The sequence below is a fragment of the Tetrahymena thermophila genome (assembly GCF_000189635.1).
Source record: "Tetrahymena thermophila SB210 genomic scaffold scf_8254284, whole genome shotgun sequence".
NCBI lineage: Eukaryota > Ciliophora > Oligohymenophorea > Hymenostomatida > Tetrahymenidae > Tetrahymena > Tetrahymena thermophila.
The window spans coordinates 144,362-163,729 of record NW_002476121.1 but is presented as its reverse complement, the minus strand read 5'-3'; the positions used below and the strand labels follow the sequence as shown (position 1 = coordinate 163,729).

Below are 19,368 nucleotides of genomic sequence, written 5' to 3'. Positions count from 1 at the left end.
TAAAGGCCAAAGCTTGAGAAATAGAAGGGAAAAAGTTTGTTTAATAGATATTTAAGAAAGAAATATAAAAGTGACTCAATGTCTATTGTTTAATTATTCAAATTTTTTTATCTGTATGATTGATAAATATACTATTTTCATAAGCATGAAAACAAAAGCAAATAAGTACTTTTATATTTGAATGTATAATTTAGAATTTGAATGTTCTAAAATCACAACTTTTATCAATAATTTTTTAATATTACGTTTGTAAAAATAATATTTACTATTTTTTATTTCCATTCAATTTAAATCTCTTCAATTTATTATAATATTGTATCATGATTAAAAAACTAATAAATTCCTTATCATTTAATTCTTTAATAATTATTTGAATTATTATTGGTTGAGATAAATAAATTAAGAAAGTGCTCATACAATATTAAAATCTAAATTAATAGATATTTGAATAGGTTTTTTTAAACGGAATTGAAAAAAGGATTTGATCTCCTCTAATTCTTATATATCAATCTCCTTCCAAAAATTTAAATTTTAGATTATTTCATTAATAAATTAGTAACTTGAAAATTAACTTTCGTAATTAAAATCCTATTCATAAAAATTAATATTTCTATAACAATTAGTTTTATCTAAGGTATCTAACTTTTATTTTGAAGTCTTTAAAAGCTATAAAGAAATAGTAAAAAAAGTTTTTTATTTAGGACACTTAATTTATCATTCATAATGCTTTCTTTATTCATACATTACTTTTATGAATTATTTGAAAATTTAATACAGGTATTCTTAGATTTATTTCAATTACAATCAATTTTATAATTAATAAGATTGTAAAGAAGAGTTCTTAATTAAATAATAGGTATATTTGCAATCAATTTTGTTATTTCTTCATCATCAATCCAGAGTTTATATTTTTAAAATTGCTTCAGTAAATTTTATTCTTTTAAATGACAAAAATTTATTTATTTATTTATTTTTAAAATTAGAATAAATTTTATGAGTAATATTTTTATTATTTTTATTGTTACTAAGTTCAAAATAATATTAAAATATATTTTTCTTTTAAAATTTAATTTTTAAAACTTAAAAGATGAGCTTGCTAATTATGTTTTAAAATTTTTGCAGTATAATATGCAAATAATTTAAATGTTATTGATTTAAATACTAACAGTTGGAGATAGAAAAGTTGATTAATTAATAAATAATTAAAAAATATTATAAAAACCTATGAAAAGATTAGAGTAAAACAAATATAAGCTAATATTTTTTGTATTATTGCTGTAGAATATCATAATTACCAGACAATAAAGTAGTGCATGTGGTCCTTATTGCTCTTAATGTAATTTTGATTCATGTACTTAATGTTAAGTTAACTTTTAACTTGACTTACAGTCAAATTCTTGCATTTCAAGTTGTTCTACTTTCAATCAATACTACTACATTGATTAAAATGAATGCTTACCTATGTGTCCTTACGGTTATTAAGAAAGCGTAGCTAGTTATACTTGCTCTAAAAATGTGAAGTGTCCTCAATTTAGCAATTTAGGAAATTAATTTAATTCAATAATAGATACTACTATTGTAAATAGCTCCACTCAAGTTATTTCATAGAAATCTTCAGATTAGAGCTAATTTTATTTTAGCTTGTTTAACTCAACTAGCTTTTTAATAATAGGAAATATTCTCTCCTTTAATTAGCAATTTTAGAAGACTTTCTTTGACTCAATCCTAAACCAATTAATTATTTCTTCTGTTTCTCAAATATCTTTTTGGGATATCAATAACTGGAAACAAGTGAATTCTATAGATTTGGCTTCACATTTAAGTAATTCTCAATACATTTCTTACTTAGATAATCAAATAGCAATCATATAAGATACAACTTATATTAATTTTGTGATTGTGGATTTAAGCAAAAAAAATACTGATTTATAATTTTCAGACTTGAATCTGTAAAGAAAAGTAGATATAGTTAGAGTATTTAATAATACAGTTACATATTAAATACCTGGCAAAAATGGTTTTTAAATTATCGATTTTCAGTTCAGTTCCAATTAATTACAGCAGTACTCTATATGTAGTTCATATTTACCATAAAGCATTCCTTTAGGAATACAATATAATAATTAGAATAGAATATTTTTTGCTTATTCCTAAGGTAATATAGGAACATGGGATTCTGTAAAAGGATGCAGATTAATTAAAATTGATCCGACTATTTAAGCTTTTCAGTTAGTATTTGCAAACATAGACTAAGCGAAACAGAATGTTAATTTGATAAGTTTAAACTAAAATTCAGTAGCTTTTATATCTATTAGTCTGACCTAAGATAATAGTTTATAGTCAATAATTTATTCTTTACAATCTAATCCTGTTTCTGTTTAAACCTTTTAGTAGACAATTTATGTTTTAGAGTAATCTGGCTTATAAAGCGCTTTAAATATTTAATAAAGTTAATTAGCTTTAAGTTGTAGCTAATTGATTCCTAAACATAACTTTCAAAAATTTATTAAGACGATGGTTCTTTCAAATATCTTTTATATTGTCTACAAAGATTCAATTGTTTCTTATAAGTTCAATAATGATAATGGATCTAATCAGTGCACCTTAAAATTCTAAAATTAACTGAGTTAATTTAAACCCTAGTAATCTTAAAGCGGTGTTTAAATAAATGGTGTTATAATTGATAATAATTACTTGGATTAAATTTTAACTTATGGCTAAGATGGATCAATACGAATTTATTAAAAACTGTTGATAAATCAGAGATATTAATTATAGCTATTTAAGGTTTATTATCATCCTAGCTGTAATATAAACGCTAACGGAGGAAATGCAGCTTATCAATGCTAATAAATATTAAATGCATCTTATAACTAAAATTAGTACATTTTCATCTATTTAAATAGTTAAAATGCTTATTATGTTAGTACATGGGTGAGAGGAATAAATAAACTCACTTATCTAGCTGATTACTCCCTTAAAAATATATATTAGAATATTAAAAATATTCAAATTATGAATAATATGTTTTTAATAGGGAATAAATAATAAATTTAGGTAATAAATTTCTAAAGTGGATAAGTTTAGGTAAATTTTTAATAGAACTATTATTTTGCATCGTTTGATAACATTTATTCTTAAAATTAATTGATAGTCATATTTTCTCAAAATGTTTAAGTAATTCCTTTCAATTCATAAAACCCAACATTTACATTAAATTTATACGATTTGTTTCAATAATCTCCAAATAGATATACTTATTTTACTAAAGCTATTTACTATCCTCAAACTCACAAACTAGCATTTACTTTTGCTATTGGAATAGTTATAATAACTTTTAATGGCAATTCTCCATCAAGTTTATATGTTGATGCTTCTTTAGTTAGTGATTTCTGTTACCATTATTAGGCACAATAAATCTTTTTATAGTAACTAGAATATAAAAAAGCTTTGGTATATAATGAAAATGATTCAGCATACGCTTTAGAATAAGTGCTTTTCGCAGGTAACATATAAGGATTAACTTGTGGTATGAGTAGCACCAACTATTTCTACTATTTTATTCTTGTGCCTCTAGTTCCAAGTTTGAAAAATACTGTAAAATTCTTTTATTAAATAATAGTTTTTAAAAATAATTATTTAATAGGTGTATGTATTTTAGATGCCTAATATGGAAGTGGTGTTTTAGCAATCTTATCAAGATTAAGTAACAGGAGTATATCTAAGTGAATCTGAGCTTATTTTATATATTAGCTTTTCAAATGGCAATATAGAGGCTGGAAAAATATTTTTAGACTACTTTATAAATACACCTTCTATTTAAAATTTAAATGCCTTATATTATTCATCCTCAAAATATTATATAGCATCTTCAGGAATCAATTCAAACTAAGCAGTAAATAATTTGCATTTTATACTAATTTAAAAAAAAATTTATATATTAAAAATAGTAATTATCTAAACTCAGTTCTCTAAACCTTCAAGTTTAAAAATAAGTTACTATTCAAAGCGTAAGTAATATTTAATTTAGTGCTTTTAGTGAAGTATCAGATATTATGGCTATCTCCTCATAGAAAAATATCTATATCTGGTTTGTAAATTCAGGAAATGCTCCATAGTAGCTTTAATAGCTTCATCAAGCAAATGTCTATTATTTATCTATAGATGGAACTAATTAAGTTCTAGTAAGTGCATCAGTTGACTTTTAGTTATTTGTTTGGAATTTAAAGACCTATTAAAAGATGATATAAATAGATTATCACAAAAATGATTCATAAGGTTCTTCAAATTTTAGTATAAATAACATTTTAATAGATGAAATAAATAAATTACTCTTTAGTTATAACTCAAATAGAATTTTATATATTCAAAATTACCTTAATTAAAATCTAATCAGAGTCAATTTAAACTAATATATGGTTATAGCTAGCTTTTTCGTATTAAATCAGTCCTAAAACGTTATTGTCATATCTTAAGACTCTGATTTTTCTATGAGTATATATAATTATCAGTAAGATTAATCTGGAAACATTTCATTTAATGAAAACAAAATTATTCCAATCAATCATTCATAGTTACCAATTTAGCTAAGAATTATAAATAACAAAATAATTTCTTTTGAAGCAAATAAATTAATTGTTACCGATTTGTTAAGGTTTGAAGTATTGTATGAAATTGATGTTGTAAATCCTTAGATTAATGATTTTATTGTCTCACTTAAATAAAATAATTTAATTATTTGGAGTGATTGTTCATCATTTTGCAGTCCAAAAGTTCAAATATATAACTTTTCTAATGGTGCTTATATAATGGATACTCCATATTATAATGATATTGAGTAAGGTTTAGTACTAAAAGTTATTTTAGATGAAGACACAAATACTCTAATAATAGTAAAATATCCAGCTTCTGTTATAGTTCAATTTTTTAATCTTCAAAGTTAATAAGCATCAGGTATTATCTATGCAACAAATATACCTCTAACTCTCCCAATTGAAAATGTTTACTTAATTAAAGAGACAAACTGTTTAGTACTTGTCGCAGGATAGCAACTCTAGTAATTACTATTTAATATGACTTTTAATTTTTAATTTTTTTTTTTTTTAAATAGTGCTTATGAAATAGAATAAAGGATTGGAGATTAAAAGCAATTTATTCCTCTTCTTCGTAATTAATAAATAGCTTAATATACAGATGCTAATTTTAACTCTAATTTTATGATCACTGATGCTTTTAGTGAGGTATGGAAGTACAATAATTAAACAAATTAACTATTTAGTATAACAAAAACATTAAAAAATACTTTTAATACTTAAGTAAAATTATTATCGTCTAATAATTAATATTTATATGCCATACTTTATGACTGTATCATTCAACTTGACTTTTGGTTAAATGAACTTAATACAGTATTTAATGAGATTGATTAATATATTATTACCAATAATTATATATTCACTTCAAATATGAATGGAGCCTTATCATAATATACATTGACAAATTTAACCTTAACTAGCCACACTATAAATCTAGATAGTAGAGTACAATTTATGATATAAATTTAAACTACATCTGAAATATTAGCTGTATCACAAACTAATATAATATACCGTATCAATATAAACACTGGAGTAAGTAGCTAATGGATAAACTCAAATGTCTAGATCTTAAATATTCTTTATGATAGTGCTAAATAAATTGTTATAATAGTAAGAAAAGATGGAAATGTTTCATTTTTCGATTCAGTGACATGGAATAACAGTTAATCTAAAAACATAAATATAAACAGTGGGTAAGTCTTGCCTTAAACTCTAAGTAATATTTTATAAACTATAATAGATAGTTAGCTCGGGCTAGTCCTAATAATCAATAGTATATCAAACTCTATTAATCAAATTTAAATTTTTAGTTATTAATTTAGCTCAGGCAATAATCCAACTTTAACAGGAGTCTCTAATATAGGAAGCTTCTCCAGCTGCTCTAAACTTCCATTTATGAATATAAAAATAACATAAGACAGTTATTTAATATTTTCAGGATATTAAATAAATTGGATATCCAGAACAAATAATAATTTTTAATAGACTAAGTTAATTAGAAACTCTGATTATTTCACTGACTTGTTAGATTTAATTTAAGTTAATAGCCCTGTTTTATAAAACAGCATGTTTACCATAGAGCCTAATGCTTTAAAGCTATTTTATTTTGTTAACAATACAAATTTAAATTTGATTTATTAACGTTATTGCTCTTTTCCTCAGCTCTTAAGCTATAATTTTAGCTAATCATAAATGATTTAATAAATTAGTATTCAGATTATAGGATCTTGTGGCGAAGAATTATTTAATGACCAAATTTATATAAGTGATCCTAAACTTGAATTAAGCACTATTTAATCTTGCTATTTTGATTCAAACACACAATATCAATATTAAGTAACATAATTTTTTCTACAATAACCAAAATTTTTACATCTATATATTATTATAAATAAAAGTTTAACAATGTATTAGATCAAATTTAATTTACTCTAAATTAACTAAATATGAATCCAAGTCTTTTAATTCTTGAGGTAAACATTTAAAATTAATGAAGATAATAAATATACTTAATTTTTTTTTATAAAAAGTAAATGTAACAAACAGATTTTGGGACAAACTCAATAGGAAATAATATGACTTATTTGCTAAGATTTAGAAATTAAAATAAATAAAATTAAATACTTAATATTTATGATAATTATTTTAGCAGCTATCCATATAGTGAATTATAAATCTATGGGTTTATAATAAATTTAAGCAACGTTCAAGGTAATATCTTATTTAGCTCTTAAATATAGGAGATAGTTATGCAAAATATAACTATTCAGTTTGGAAACAATATTACTAATTCGCCTAATGTTACATTTAACTTTGCTAATATGAATTCAGTTGTGTTACAGGATTGGGTGATATAAGGTCAATAAGTTCAAAGAAATAAACCTTTTTTACAGTTCTATAATATCAGCTAAGGACTTTTTATTGATAACTTTTTAGTGAAAGATCTTTAAATTAGTGGTTAAATTCCAACTTTAATGATCATTTAAAATGTCACTTAAGTCTAAATAAATAACTTGTAATTTTAAAATGTTAGTTTTTAATTGAATTCTAATTTACAACCATTTATTATAAGCATTTAAAACGTTATCAACTTTTAATTGAATAACAGTCAATTTGTATAGTTTTAATTGAATTAAGACTAAATTTTAATTTTTTAGTGTATGGGAATAAGAAGTATTTCATTTTCAAATATTTTTTTGTTGAGCTTAATAAAAACAAGTCTTGCTAATTTCTCTAACCACTTCTATGAAGGTGCCTAAGAGTTGTTAGTAAACGATAGTGAGGTTTTAATGTCTAATATCACAGCTTAAGATATTTCAAACTTATCCTAAAGCTTTATTTATATTAATAATACATATAACTCTACTTTGCTAAACAGTTCATTTACTAATATTCAAGGAAAATAATGTTAAGGGACAGTAGTTTAAATATATAAAGGAAATACGCATTTAATCTAAAAAGCATTATTTATGCAAAACTAAGGTAGAAACGGAGGTTCAGTTGCTATTTTTGATAGCCTTTAAGGATTTTTAGAGATAAATCAAAGTATTTTTACATAAAACTCAGCCAGTTATTCAGGAGGAGCTATTTACACTTCTAACAGTGTAGTTTTTATATTAGGAAGCTAAATTGTTAATAATAAAGCTATGATAGGTGGAGGATTGCGATATGAAGTCATAAAGCCTAATATTGATTTGCCAATAAGTTTAAGACTATTATAACATGGTAGCAACTAAATTAAATCAATAATTCAAGATAATACAGCAGAAGTATATGGAAAAAATATAGGATCTTATTTATATTCTTTGAATATTTTGGAGTAAAATTTAACTTCTTTAAATCTTTAGCAGTTTTAGACCAAGTATCAATCATGGGCTCAAAAACTTAGTAGCAGTGCTATGAATGTATATTTATAAAGTAATTTTAGAAGTGGAGATGTATTACCACTTTATGCACAAATTTTAGATGAAGAAGGTAATCCTGTTTTTATAGATTCATTAAAAGTAACAAATAATATCTATGATGCCTCTCTTATATAAGAAATAAAAAGTTTTTCAGTTAAAGCCGCTTCATTTTAAGATAACTAACTGAAAGTTTTTGGATAATATACTACAGATTTTACCACCTATAATATGACCATTAAAGCCTTTTAAATCAACACTAAAGTTGTATCTAATCCTTTATCTTAAAATATTCTACTAATATAATATAGTACTTCTTATGCTTCTAAAGAACTCATACCTGGTAATAAATCTTTTAATATTTATAAAAAACAAAATTATTTAACTATTTTTATATTTAGGAGAATAAATGTACTCAGTGATTATTATTAATTTTAGAGATTGCATATTAGGTGAAGTTTATTAATAATTAGACGAAGTTTTCAGTTGTTTTCCTTGTCCCAGCGGATAATATTCTTTACAAATCCCTAATAAATGTAAAATAAAAAAATATAATCAAAAAATAAAATTTTTTTTTTAAATTAAAGAATAATAAACATGTAACTAATGCCCAAATAGTGCATTGAATTGCTAATTGAATTAAATAAACCTTAGATAGGGTTTTTGGAGATCAGATAATTAATCTGATAATATTTTGGAGTGTTCAAGAAAATAAGAAAACTGTGTCCCAGATGATTTACACCAGTATTGCGTTTAAGGGAATTATGGACCTTTATGTGAACAATGTGATGTTTATGGAGAAATTTGGGAGGAGTCATATCAATCTGATGGAAATCTTAGTTGTAATAGCTGTAAAAAGCTTTTTAAGGGATTTTATTTCACCAGAGTTATTATTTAACTACTAGCAATATTTATTTTCTTAGGGATTTCAGTAGCCGCTTCTTTATATGACAGTAAAAGTATTGTGCTAGCATACTATTTAAGAAAGCTTAAAGTTATTTGTATTTCGAAATCATGTTATTTGAATTCTGCTTCTTACGGTTTAAAAAATTTAACAAGTTTCCTTTAGACTGTTGCAGTTATTTATGAAATAGTGTTTTAACAATTTCCATTAGGAACTAAGTCTGTCTCTCAAGTAGTTGGTAAATTTCAAATAATAAAAATATAAAATCATCATAATTTTTTCAGCATTTTAAGCTTACCATATTAATAAGAAAAAACAAAAAATTTATTCAAATTTTTTCAATTAATTTCTTTTATAAATATAGGAATGCCATTAACTGATCTATACTATTCACTTGATTGCTCTCTTTCAACTAAAAGTGCTTTCCCCATTATCTATATTAGAATTTTATGGAGTTTTGGAATTTGCTTGATTTATTTTTTTAGTATTTCTTTCTCACTTTTTATATACGGGTTAAGCAGAAAATAATCTAAAAGAATATTATTTTATCACGGAGCCATATACACATATTTCTTCCTATAAAGTAATTTCACATATACACTATTTAGTATGATGTCTTGTAGATATATAGGAGATAGCTACTATATTTTGGCAGATATATCTTATGAATGCTTTACACCAACTCACCTTAAGTTCATGAAAATTATTGGTATACCTGGTATTATAATTTGGAATATTATAATACCAGCATTCTTTTATCAAAAAATGAAGAAATGTATCTAATAGCCTGACTCAGCAGTAAGCAGAGAAACATATGGAATCTTATATAATCATTATAAACATAAATATTTCTACTGGGAACTTGTGAAGTTTTATAAAAAATTATTATTAAACGCAATTTTAGTTTTCTACATCCAGCCTATAGGTAAATTTTTTAATTCATATTTACAAATGTAAATTTATTTTTTAACTTTAAAAGTTAACAAATTTGTTTTCTCACTTTTGCTTCAAATTCTTTTCTTGATTTTACTTAGAAAAGTCAAGCCTCATTTCTTGAATTCTCATTATGTTATTGATCATCTATAAGAATTGATCCTATCTGCTAAATTGGTTATTTTTATATATATTTAAAATCAAACAGAGTTATCAAGCTAAGAGACACTTCTCTATTATGAAATAGGAATAAGTTCAACATTTTAAATTTTCTTTTTATTATAGATTCTTAAAGAAATACTGAAAAAAAGATATTTTTAAATTTATTATATGATAAAGAGGGCTCTTTTCTAAAAAATACCAACTTTAAAAAATATTTTTAAAGATACAAAATTTGAGAACAAAAATAATGTTAGGCATTTATTTTTATGGAAAAGACTTAGAATTATGGTAAAAGATGTTCTAAAATAAGAGAAATAAGAGGAATAACCATAAGATAATTCATTTGAAAGAAAACAAAAATAAAACAGACTATTTTAATCTTACAGATCTAAATTGTAGGAGATTGGTAGATAGATAAAAGAAAGTAATGCAAATTTACGTTAATCATCTAATGATGTAATTTTAAATAGTCCTACTCTTCAGTAAGAATAGTAAAGTAGTGAAGTTAATATGCTTTTAAAGTCAAGGATATCAATTAATAAGCAAAGAAAAAATAGAAGATCAATGTCAGTATCTTTGATAAATAGTAATGGATTTTCTTAGTTTGAGAATGATTAGGTAAAGCTACTTATGGTTAAATAGCCACCTGAAGCTAATATAAATTTAATTCAAGATAGATAAAGTGCGATAACAATCTAGGATAAAATAAATACACCAAGATTATTGAAGTAGAGTAGTAATCTTGACAGTGAGGGCAATGCCAATGCATAGTTTGCACTATAAAAATAATTTAAAGATAATAGACTTTAACATTTGGACTCGCATCGTCAATCTCTTATGAAATGTGAAAGCGAAGTTAATGAGTTAGAAGTATTTTTCCCATTATCTCCACCATTTAAAATTGCTAATACTAATTCAAATATTTTCAAAAACTGTATTGAATAATCTAATAATTATCCTCAACTAACACAATAATATGAAATATGTCATAGTGAAAATCAAAGCCCTGGAATACCATACACTTTAGAAGATATTGGTAAATCTGATAGAGGAATTGAGCATTTTAAAGATAATGAATGATAATAATTTTTAATGAAATAATATATCTTTCTTTAAACTCATAGATTGCGAATAATCACTTTTACTAATTTTATATATATTTTTTTTTTACATATTTATGTAGTTGAAATTTTTTTAATCTAAATAAAAATATTATGAATAAAAAGCATTTTAAAACAAAATATAAATAAGTAATTCATAATTTAAATTAACTTTTGCTTTTCTTGATTGATAATTATTATATACTCATACATATAAAAAAAACTTTTAATTCATATTTACTCGTTCCTCTTAAATTCATCAAAAATTAAAACTAAGAGTGGGATAAATTGTGCATCAATTATAACACTAACACTAACCATGATTACTCATCATTTTTTAAAATTATATTAATCGATATATTTCTAGAAATTAATTATGTTTTGTTAAATTTTTATTTATTATTAATGAATTCTTATTTACTAAAATAGCAAAACATTTTTTTATATTTTAATACAAATCATAAACTTATTGGATTTTATATTCATTTAATTGATTTTGATTTAAATTTTATATAAAAATTTATTACTTTATGAACTCTAATTAGTATATTGCATCAATACTTAAGGATAATGTTAAAAATTTACAATATTTTTAAAAATAATATAAAAAATTAAAATTTAATTAAAATATAAACTCCTATTCATTTGTAAAATTATATTAGTTTTTATTTTATATTTCTTGAAAATTATTTTTTATTTTTATTTCAAAATTGCTATTGATCATCAATAATTAAATATCTAGTTATATTTTTGAATAATAAATATTTTTATTTGAATTAATTTCAACTTTATCTTTATATTAGTTCATTAGTTAGGTAGTTATAGAATTCTTAGGGTTTGTAAAAATTTATCTTTTTAGATTGGCTTAGCAATCAAAGCATTTGCTCCTGCTAATATAACCTCTTGTTATTCTCTTTCATAAGCAGTCACTGTTATAATAATTGATTTTTTTAAAGAATTGGCTGTTTCAAACTCTCTTATGTGTTTGATACACTCTAAACCATCCATTATTGGCATTTCAATATCCATAAATATGTAATCGTAAAAGATTCCATTAATTGCATTTTCTTAATATTTTTATAATGCGTCTCTTCCATTATAGGCTTCTTCAATGTTAAGATTTTAAACATTTCTAAAGAATATCTTTAACGAAATGATATTGTAAATAGTATCATCTACTACAAGCACATGCTTACTTTCTAAAATCATCTCTAAAGTCTACTAAATGCTTTATTCAGTATGTAAGTGAGGAAGTATGTTGCTGTCTATTTTGTATAATTATAAAAATGTTTAAAAAAATTTTATTATCATTTTAAAGAGGATTTTCTCAAATAATAGTTTAATGATTTGAAAAATGTTTACCTCTTATCTTTAAGCAAAAAATAATAAATAAAAGATAAAAATATTTTTAAATTTTAATATAAACTTAAATAATTACTGCTTAGTTCTTAATCAGAAAGGTTGTTGTCTTAATCTTCTTATAACAAAACAGTATGAGATATATTCTTATTTTCGATAACGTGATCGAATGTAAAATTTTAAGTGGTAGATTCTTTTAGTTTGGATATTGTTTGAAAGTTATATTTAACAGTTAATATTTTATCTACATTTTCTGATAAAGGTTCACTGAATTCTCCATCCTAGCTATTTTAAAATTAGCTTTTATCATCTTAAACTATTTGCTATTTACTTCTTTCTTTTTACTAAATTGTAAAGCTAGATCCTAAACCTTAATTGATTTAAGCAAGTTTTTAATTAAAATCTGATTAACCAAAAGTTAGAAATGCTTTTCTTTGAATATTTGTAAACTTTGACTATTTGCTTTCTAGATCATCTACTTAGTTTTTGGGGATTTCTAAACCTATTTCATTTTCTTAAATTTCTTTATTAGCAAGACTCTATTCATTTAATACATCTACAAAATCTTCATCGGGAGCGTTATATGAAATACGTTCATTTAAGTAATTCATTTTACCTTATTTTATATTAGAGTTATGTAAGTTCTGTTAGTTTTCTTGATCACTAGAGCTACTACTATTTACTCTATCTTCTATGGAATCATTTCCAAAATTTCCTTCTTAATCATTCTAGTTATTTTCTATACCATCACTTTTTACACTTTTGCCAAATATCATAGTATAACGTTGATTAATATTAGAGTAGTTGCTATTGGATTCTTTCAAATTTATTCTACTCTTTTGTTAAGCTTCTTATTTAACTCCTAATGAAGCAATAGAAAATTAGTTTAAGCTCTGTACTCCTAGTTAATTCTTTTAAGACTTGGTATTTTTACTAGTAGTAGATAAATTCATATTTACTACAAGGCTATTTTGCTTCTGTATATTTAAACTCTTATGGTTTATATTGTTATTAATTTCTTAGTTAACGCTATTTCCTGTTGGAGAACTATTAGGATTATTATTTTGAATATTACTAACAGTAGTTTTGTATTCTTTCAATATCTCTTTTTATGTACTTTATGGTGAAATTATTTAAATATTCAGATTTTACTTTTAGTTTAGATTTGTAGAGTGAGTTTTATTATTCACTTTTACCTTATTAATATCATTAATTCCTTATATTTCTTCTGTGCTCATATCGAGTATATGTTCATCATTTGAGATTGTATTCAAAGTTTTTTAAATCATATTTTAATTTTCTAAAGTTGTTTTAGTGTGGAGATTGCTAAAATTATATGTTGGACTTTTTGATAATCCTGTGTTTGAAGATTTTCCATTTTTTAATAATTATTAAGAATTTAAAATTATTTAATTACTGCCAACACTCTCTGGTAACAAATTTAATTTTTTTGAGTCTTATTTAATAAGAGGTGATATCTTAGTTTATACTGACTCTTCTTTTATTTCCAAGTTATTTAGTTGAATTTTCTAAAAGCCTGTATTAGCACTTAGTGATTGTGTGTTAATTGATAAAGCAAAATTGCTTTGTTTTTGTTAAGGACTTGCAGATTAAAATTTACTCTTTGTGTTTCCTAAAACAGCTAATTGTTATTAGCTTCTATAAAATTACTGTATTGTAAATGAAAATTTAGTTCCAATATTTTCTTCAGATTATATTTCTAAATGTGTGTGTTGGCAACCTATTTATTTTATAAGTGAATAACACATAGTTAATCCGAGACCTGAGCTATTTTGTATGTTAAATATTTCTTTTTTAAAAAGCATCCTCTTTAATTTCTATAGCTTTTAATGAGACATCCCAATTCCAGAATCTACAACAGTAAATCTAATATGCTTTTCTTTTTTAAATAGTTTTTTCTTATCAGCAAGTTTATCTATCAGATTATTATTAGATTGTATAATCTCTTGGTTTTTACAGTTTTTGAAAAGTAAATTACTCTAGAGAGACCTAGTATCTAGTTGTTTATTCTTATTACTTGAGGGAGAGTTAGAATATCTCCCAGTTGAAATTTAGTTATTTTAAAACATGTGCATAGAACCTAAATTTATATTATTTTCATCTGAAGGCGTATCGATTATCAGTTCTATTTTTCCTTTAAATGTGAACTTAAGTGAATTGCTTATCAAGTTAACAAGAATTTGTAATAATCTTCTTTAGTCGTGAAGGAGTTTAGATTCACTTAAGTCTATCTTAGAAGTGATTTTGAATTCTATCTTTTTGCTTTACATTTAATCTTAAAATAAATTGTTTAATGTGTTAATTATATAGCTGAGCTTGAAGTAATCTATGTTTAAATTAAATTAATTTTCCCCTTTTATAATCTCACTATAATCAATCATATCATTTATCATGTATAATAATAATTGACAATTATTAATAGCCATTGAAACCTGTTTTTAAATTTCTTCACTCAAGTATTATTTATTTTTCAAAATCAAAGAATTTAATTCAATTTGGTCTCTATTTTATAAAGCAATCTAGTCACAGTTCAAATCTTATTTGTTTTCTAAGCAATTAACTTCATTTTTATTCTTAGCTAAATTTACTTTTTTGTTTTTCAATAATTAGTTATTTTTTTAGATCATTTCTTCCTTTTCTTTTTCTTCTTATAAAATAAATTTTATGCTCTCTAAAGGAGCCAAGATACAATTTAATGGAGTTTTTAAATTATGACTTATGGTATCAATCATAGTATCTTTATACTGCTCTATCTATAACAGTCTTTCTCTCATTAGCCTTTCATTTATGTTATTCATTATAACCATAATTGATTCTTCTCCTTCCCACTTGCACTCAACAAGTTTAATATCATAGTTTTTATCTTCTACTTATGGCTAAGTACTCTGCTGTTATTATTGAGGTATGCTTGGTATATCAGAAATATTATTATTACGTCTTTGATTTGAAGAAAAAGCAATATTACTACTTCTTTTAAAATAACAATTAAGATATTCCCAAACTTTGTTGATTTTGCTATTTGGAATATAATTATACATGTTTAGACTATCATTATTTAAATTATTTTAGTTGATTATTGTTTAATAAATATTTTAATAATTTTATATAGGGCATTGACCTTATTAGATATTAGATTAATTTAAAATTGCTGAATCATTATGAATATGAATACTTTCATTTCCATAGTTTATTCCTGTTTAATTTCCCAGTCTATTTATGCTATTCCATTAATTTACATGATGGGTAGTTAAATTTGGTTGATTTGGATTCCCTCCTCTTTCAGATATTGCTATCGCCCTGCTATTGTAATCTATTTCAGAACCATTTTGTAATCCGTTATTACTATAGTTGTGGTTTACTGCAGCTGGATTTTATTTAATTTGAAGAGTATTCTAGAATTCTCGACCAGTATTATTGACAAACTCTGACCTTTAAAATATTTATTAATTTTTTTGAGTTTCTAATTCTTCAGCAAAATTGGCTTGAATTTCATTTGTATTATCTGCTGGAGACTTTCTATTCGACATATTTCCTTTATTAATTATATTGTGTTGCAAATTATAGATATTCCTTTACGCTGACACATAACTTGGTTATCCATTATTGATAATGCTAGAATTTGGATTTAATTAATTTAATTTTATAGGATTATTACCATACAACTTAGAAAGTAGTGTATCTTATAATGTTTCAGTATTTAATTTTTTGCTATTTCTCTTTTAATCATTCTAAGAATATGCGTTATTGCAATTATTTTTATTAGTTATAGGTATCTAGATATTTGTAAGTTCTTTTAAAATGTCTTCAAAATTATTTCCATGAAAGTCTTGTAATACGAGTTTATTAGCAAAAGCTATTTTTAAAGGATTTGCTTATATAAATTACTACTCTTATTGAGACTAAAGTCCATTTATATCCCTATTTATCGAAGGTTAATTATAAACAGAGCCTTATGGTATTGTATCATCATATCTATTAATTAGTGGAGGATTTGTTTATAAGTGCTCAGTTATATTATTGTCTTCATTTTCTTATGTCTAAAGTTAAAAATTATTTTATTTTATTTTCATTTGATTTAATTCTTCTACATTCATATTCTTAATTTATATAGCCATTTTATCTGGCTGAGTAGATTTCCTCACAGGTGATCTTGAAGGGTCTGTTCCTTTATTAGCTATTATATTAATTGCCAAGTTTTATAATTCTTGCTATTTGTGAGTACTTATTGCTTTCATCCTCCCACTTTAAGAGCTTTCCTTCCTCTTTTAAAAATTAAATTAATTTTATATTTGCTAGTTTTCTTGCTTGTTAGAGTTAACAGCAGTTGAGATTCCATTTATATTCAAGCTTTCTTTATCAACTGATGATTTTTTAATATTGATTTTTATTTCTTTTTTAATATTTGTTTCATCCTAAATCTAATCTTAAATAATATTATTTGGGATTTGATTGCCTTGAGAGTCTTAGTTATTACTGTTAGAATTGTTAGATTTTTGCTGTTATTGTTGAGAATTTCTTTAAACTATAAATATTTACATAGGTAGTATATCATTAATTAGAGATTTTAAAGATTAAAAGTCTTCTATGACTCGATACATTTAAAAAGAATCTTCTTTTTTAGAGATTTCAAGTTAATAAAATAAAATAACTATGAAAATAAAATAACAAATTCCATTAATTATTGCCAATTAATTGATGCCTAGTATAAACCAGTTGATAGCTATTATAAACAAAAAATGAAAAACCCTAAAGAACCACTTAATTTCTATTTGAATATATACAATTTGGTAGAGGCTAAATAACATTGAATAAAAAGCTGCTTATCTGCTGTATTCAAACTAGTACGTATTTTTTAGAGCATTTTAAGATTTAGCCTTTATTATAATATATTCTTCATATTTAACATCTATTTGCAGTATTATTATATACATTAACATTGAAATAAGAACATGACTTATTCTAAATACAGTAGGAATCTAATGCTTAAGTTTATAGCCTGCTATCCATAATGTTATAAGTAGAAATAAACAAACAATGCATAGTATGAACACATACACATCACTTAATATAACAATTTCCCCAACAATAAAGGAAGCTAGTATTAAAATCTTAAACGTCATAGCGGTGTTAAATAAATTTTATGAGTATCTTTCAAAGAGCAGATGGTAGAATTCTCTTAAATCCCCTTACTTGAATTCAAGAGAAAATCGCTATAATTATTTTCTATACTTTTAATTTTGCTATTCCTAATCGGATATACATTCCTTCATACCTTGAATATCAAAAAATTTAATTTTTTTGTACCCTTTTCGCTTATGATATGAAGTTAAATCCTAATATTTTATTATCTTTCAATCGCAACTATTTTTGTTGGTTCTGAAATGGTATCAAAATTAAAGGTAAAATCACAGTTTAGAGCTACGTTTTTACTTCTGAATGGTTAATACCTATTTAAGCTTCTCTGTTTTAATAATCTTAAATTATTTATCTAAGACGGATGTCTTTTGTGGTAAATAGAGTAGCAATAATTGATATTTTTATAAGCCTATTTTAGAAAAATAGCTAATACTAACTTAACAATATTTAATAACAAGTATAGTTTATCTTTATATTATATAAATAGATATTGCACTAAAAGTATAAATTAAAATGAAGTAGTCAAAACCAAATTACAAATATTGTTGCAATTAAAATTATTATAGGATAATATTTAAAATAAATTGATTTTCAAAGGCGTCTAAAATTGGAAAATATTTCTATCCAATTATTTTTTTATTTGCTTTTCAACTTTTTTTTTCTTTTTTCTTTTTAATCTTGTTTCTTTTTTACTAACTCTCACAAAAACTATGCGCAAATGCAAAAACTTTTAGTCAATTAATCAATCAATCTATCTATCTAAACAAATGCAAATTATTTTTTAATTTAAGTTTTTCATTTAGGTTAATGTAAATCAAAAAGAAATTAATTAATTAATAATATTCATATCAATTTTTTAATAATCTCTTCCATTAATTCCCAGATTGATAACAAAAATAAGATAATTTTTTAATTTAAAGGTAAAAATATTAATTTATTAAAATCTATCAAACTCCTTTTGATTAAATTAATGTTAATAGTATTTTTCTTTAGGATATTTTTAATGAGCAATTTCCCTAAAATATCTAAATTCATGCTATTACTTAATAAATTATGAGGAAATATTATGAACAGTGGTAACTTTATAGGCTTATAGAAATCTAAATAATTACAAAATATATTAATCTCTTAATAAAATCTATCTATCATTTTTTTGCTATTTTTAGACAATATAAATTATCCAATCATATTTTTTATTACTTTTTAGTGTTTATCTACATTTTTGTATTTTATTTTAAATAATTAATTAAAAAACTAAAAATTTTATTTTTTTAAAAATAACTATTTTATTTTTTTAAGTAAGCAGATCTTTTGTAGTAGCTCATTAAAATATTTTTAAAAGAATTATTTACTTTTATTGCTACTTAAAATTTTATTTATTTTGTTCAAACAAAAAATTTATGAGAAGAAAGTTGACATTATTGTATCATTTTGTTTTATCTATTATAGTTCAAAGTTTTTCAGTGAACTTGTAAGTGATCTTATATTACAATAACTTGTTAAAACATTACCGAAGCAATTTACAAATATTTTATACTGATAAAATCGATAATTAATTACTTCTTAAATAATTTAAACAAATTTAAATAAAAAATTTATTATATTTTCTGTAAAGAATAGTCAAACAAATATATTAAAATTTTTTAAATTAATTTTTTTTAAAAGCAATTAAAAAAATGTAAAAGTCTTAAAATTGAAATCTAAGAATATTTGGTATTTTTAAAGTTGTACCTGATAGTATTTTTTATCATTTA

At 23.2% G+C, this 19,368-nt stretch overlaps 2 protein-coding genes across 2 annotated transcripts; one reads left to right on the top strand and one right to left on the bottom strand. All coding sequences in view use genetic code 6, as the record gives it.

The window, feature by feature from the left end:
- Positions 1 to 1,224: 1,224 nt before the first annotated feature.
- Positions 1,225 to 11,078, top strand: TTHERM_00765210 (transmembrane protein, putative; the record flags this gene model as incomplete). Its single annotated transcript, XM_001025380.2, has 12 exons — positions 1,225 to 2,882; positions 3,038 to 3,087; positions 3,272 to 3,597; positions 3,647 to 3,895; positions 3,951 to 5,056; positions 5,111 to 6,434; positions 6,497 to 6,571; positions 6,629 to 8,342; positions 8,401 to 8,535; positions 8,587 to 9,141; positions 9,268 to 9,828; positions 9,883 to 11,078. 12 exons carry the CDS (start codon positions 1,225 to 1,227, stop codon positions 11,076 to 11,078), a joined length of 8,949 nt encoding a protein of 2,982 aa, XP_001025380.2.
- A 560-nt stretch (positions 11,079 to 11,638) lies between these two features.
- TTHERM_00765200 (ATPase, histidine kinase-, DNA gyrase B) lies at positions 11,639 to 17,394 on the bottom strand. The gene is made up of 2 exons (XM_001025379.2): positions 12,537 to 17,394; positions 11,639 to 12,363 (listed from the first exon to the last, which is right to left on the bottom strand). Exons 1-2 carry the CDS (start codon positions 17,281 to 17,283, stop codon positions 11,903 to 11,905), a joined length of 5,208 nt encoding a protein of 1,735 aa, XP_001025379.2. The 5' UTR covers positions 17,284 to 17,394; the 3' UTR covers positions 11,639 to 11,902.
- Between the last annotated feature and the right edge of the window lie 1,974 nt (positions 17,395 to 19,368).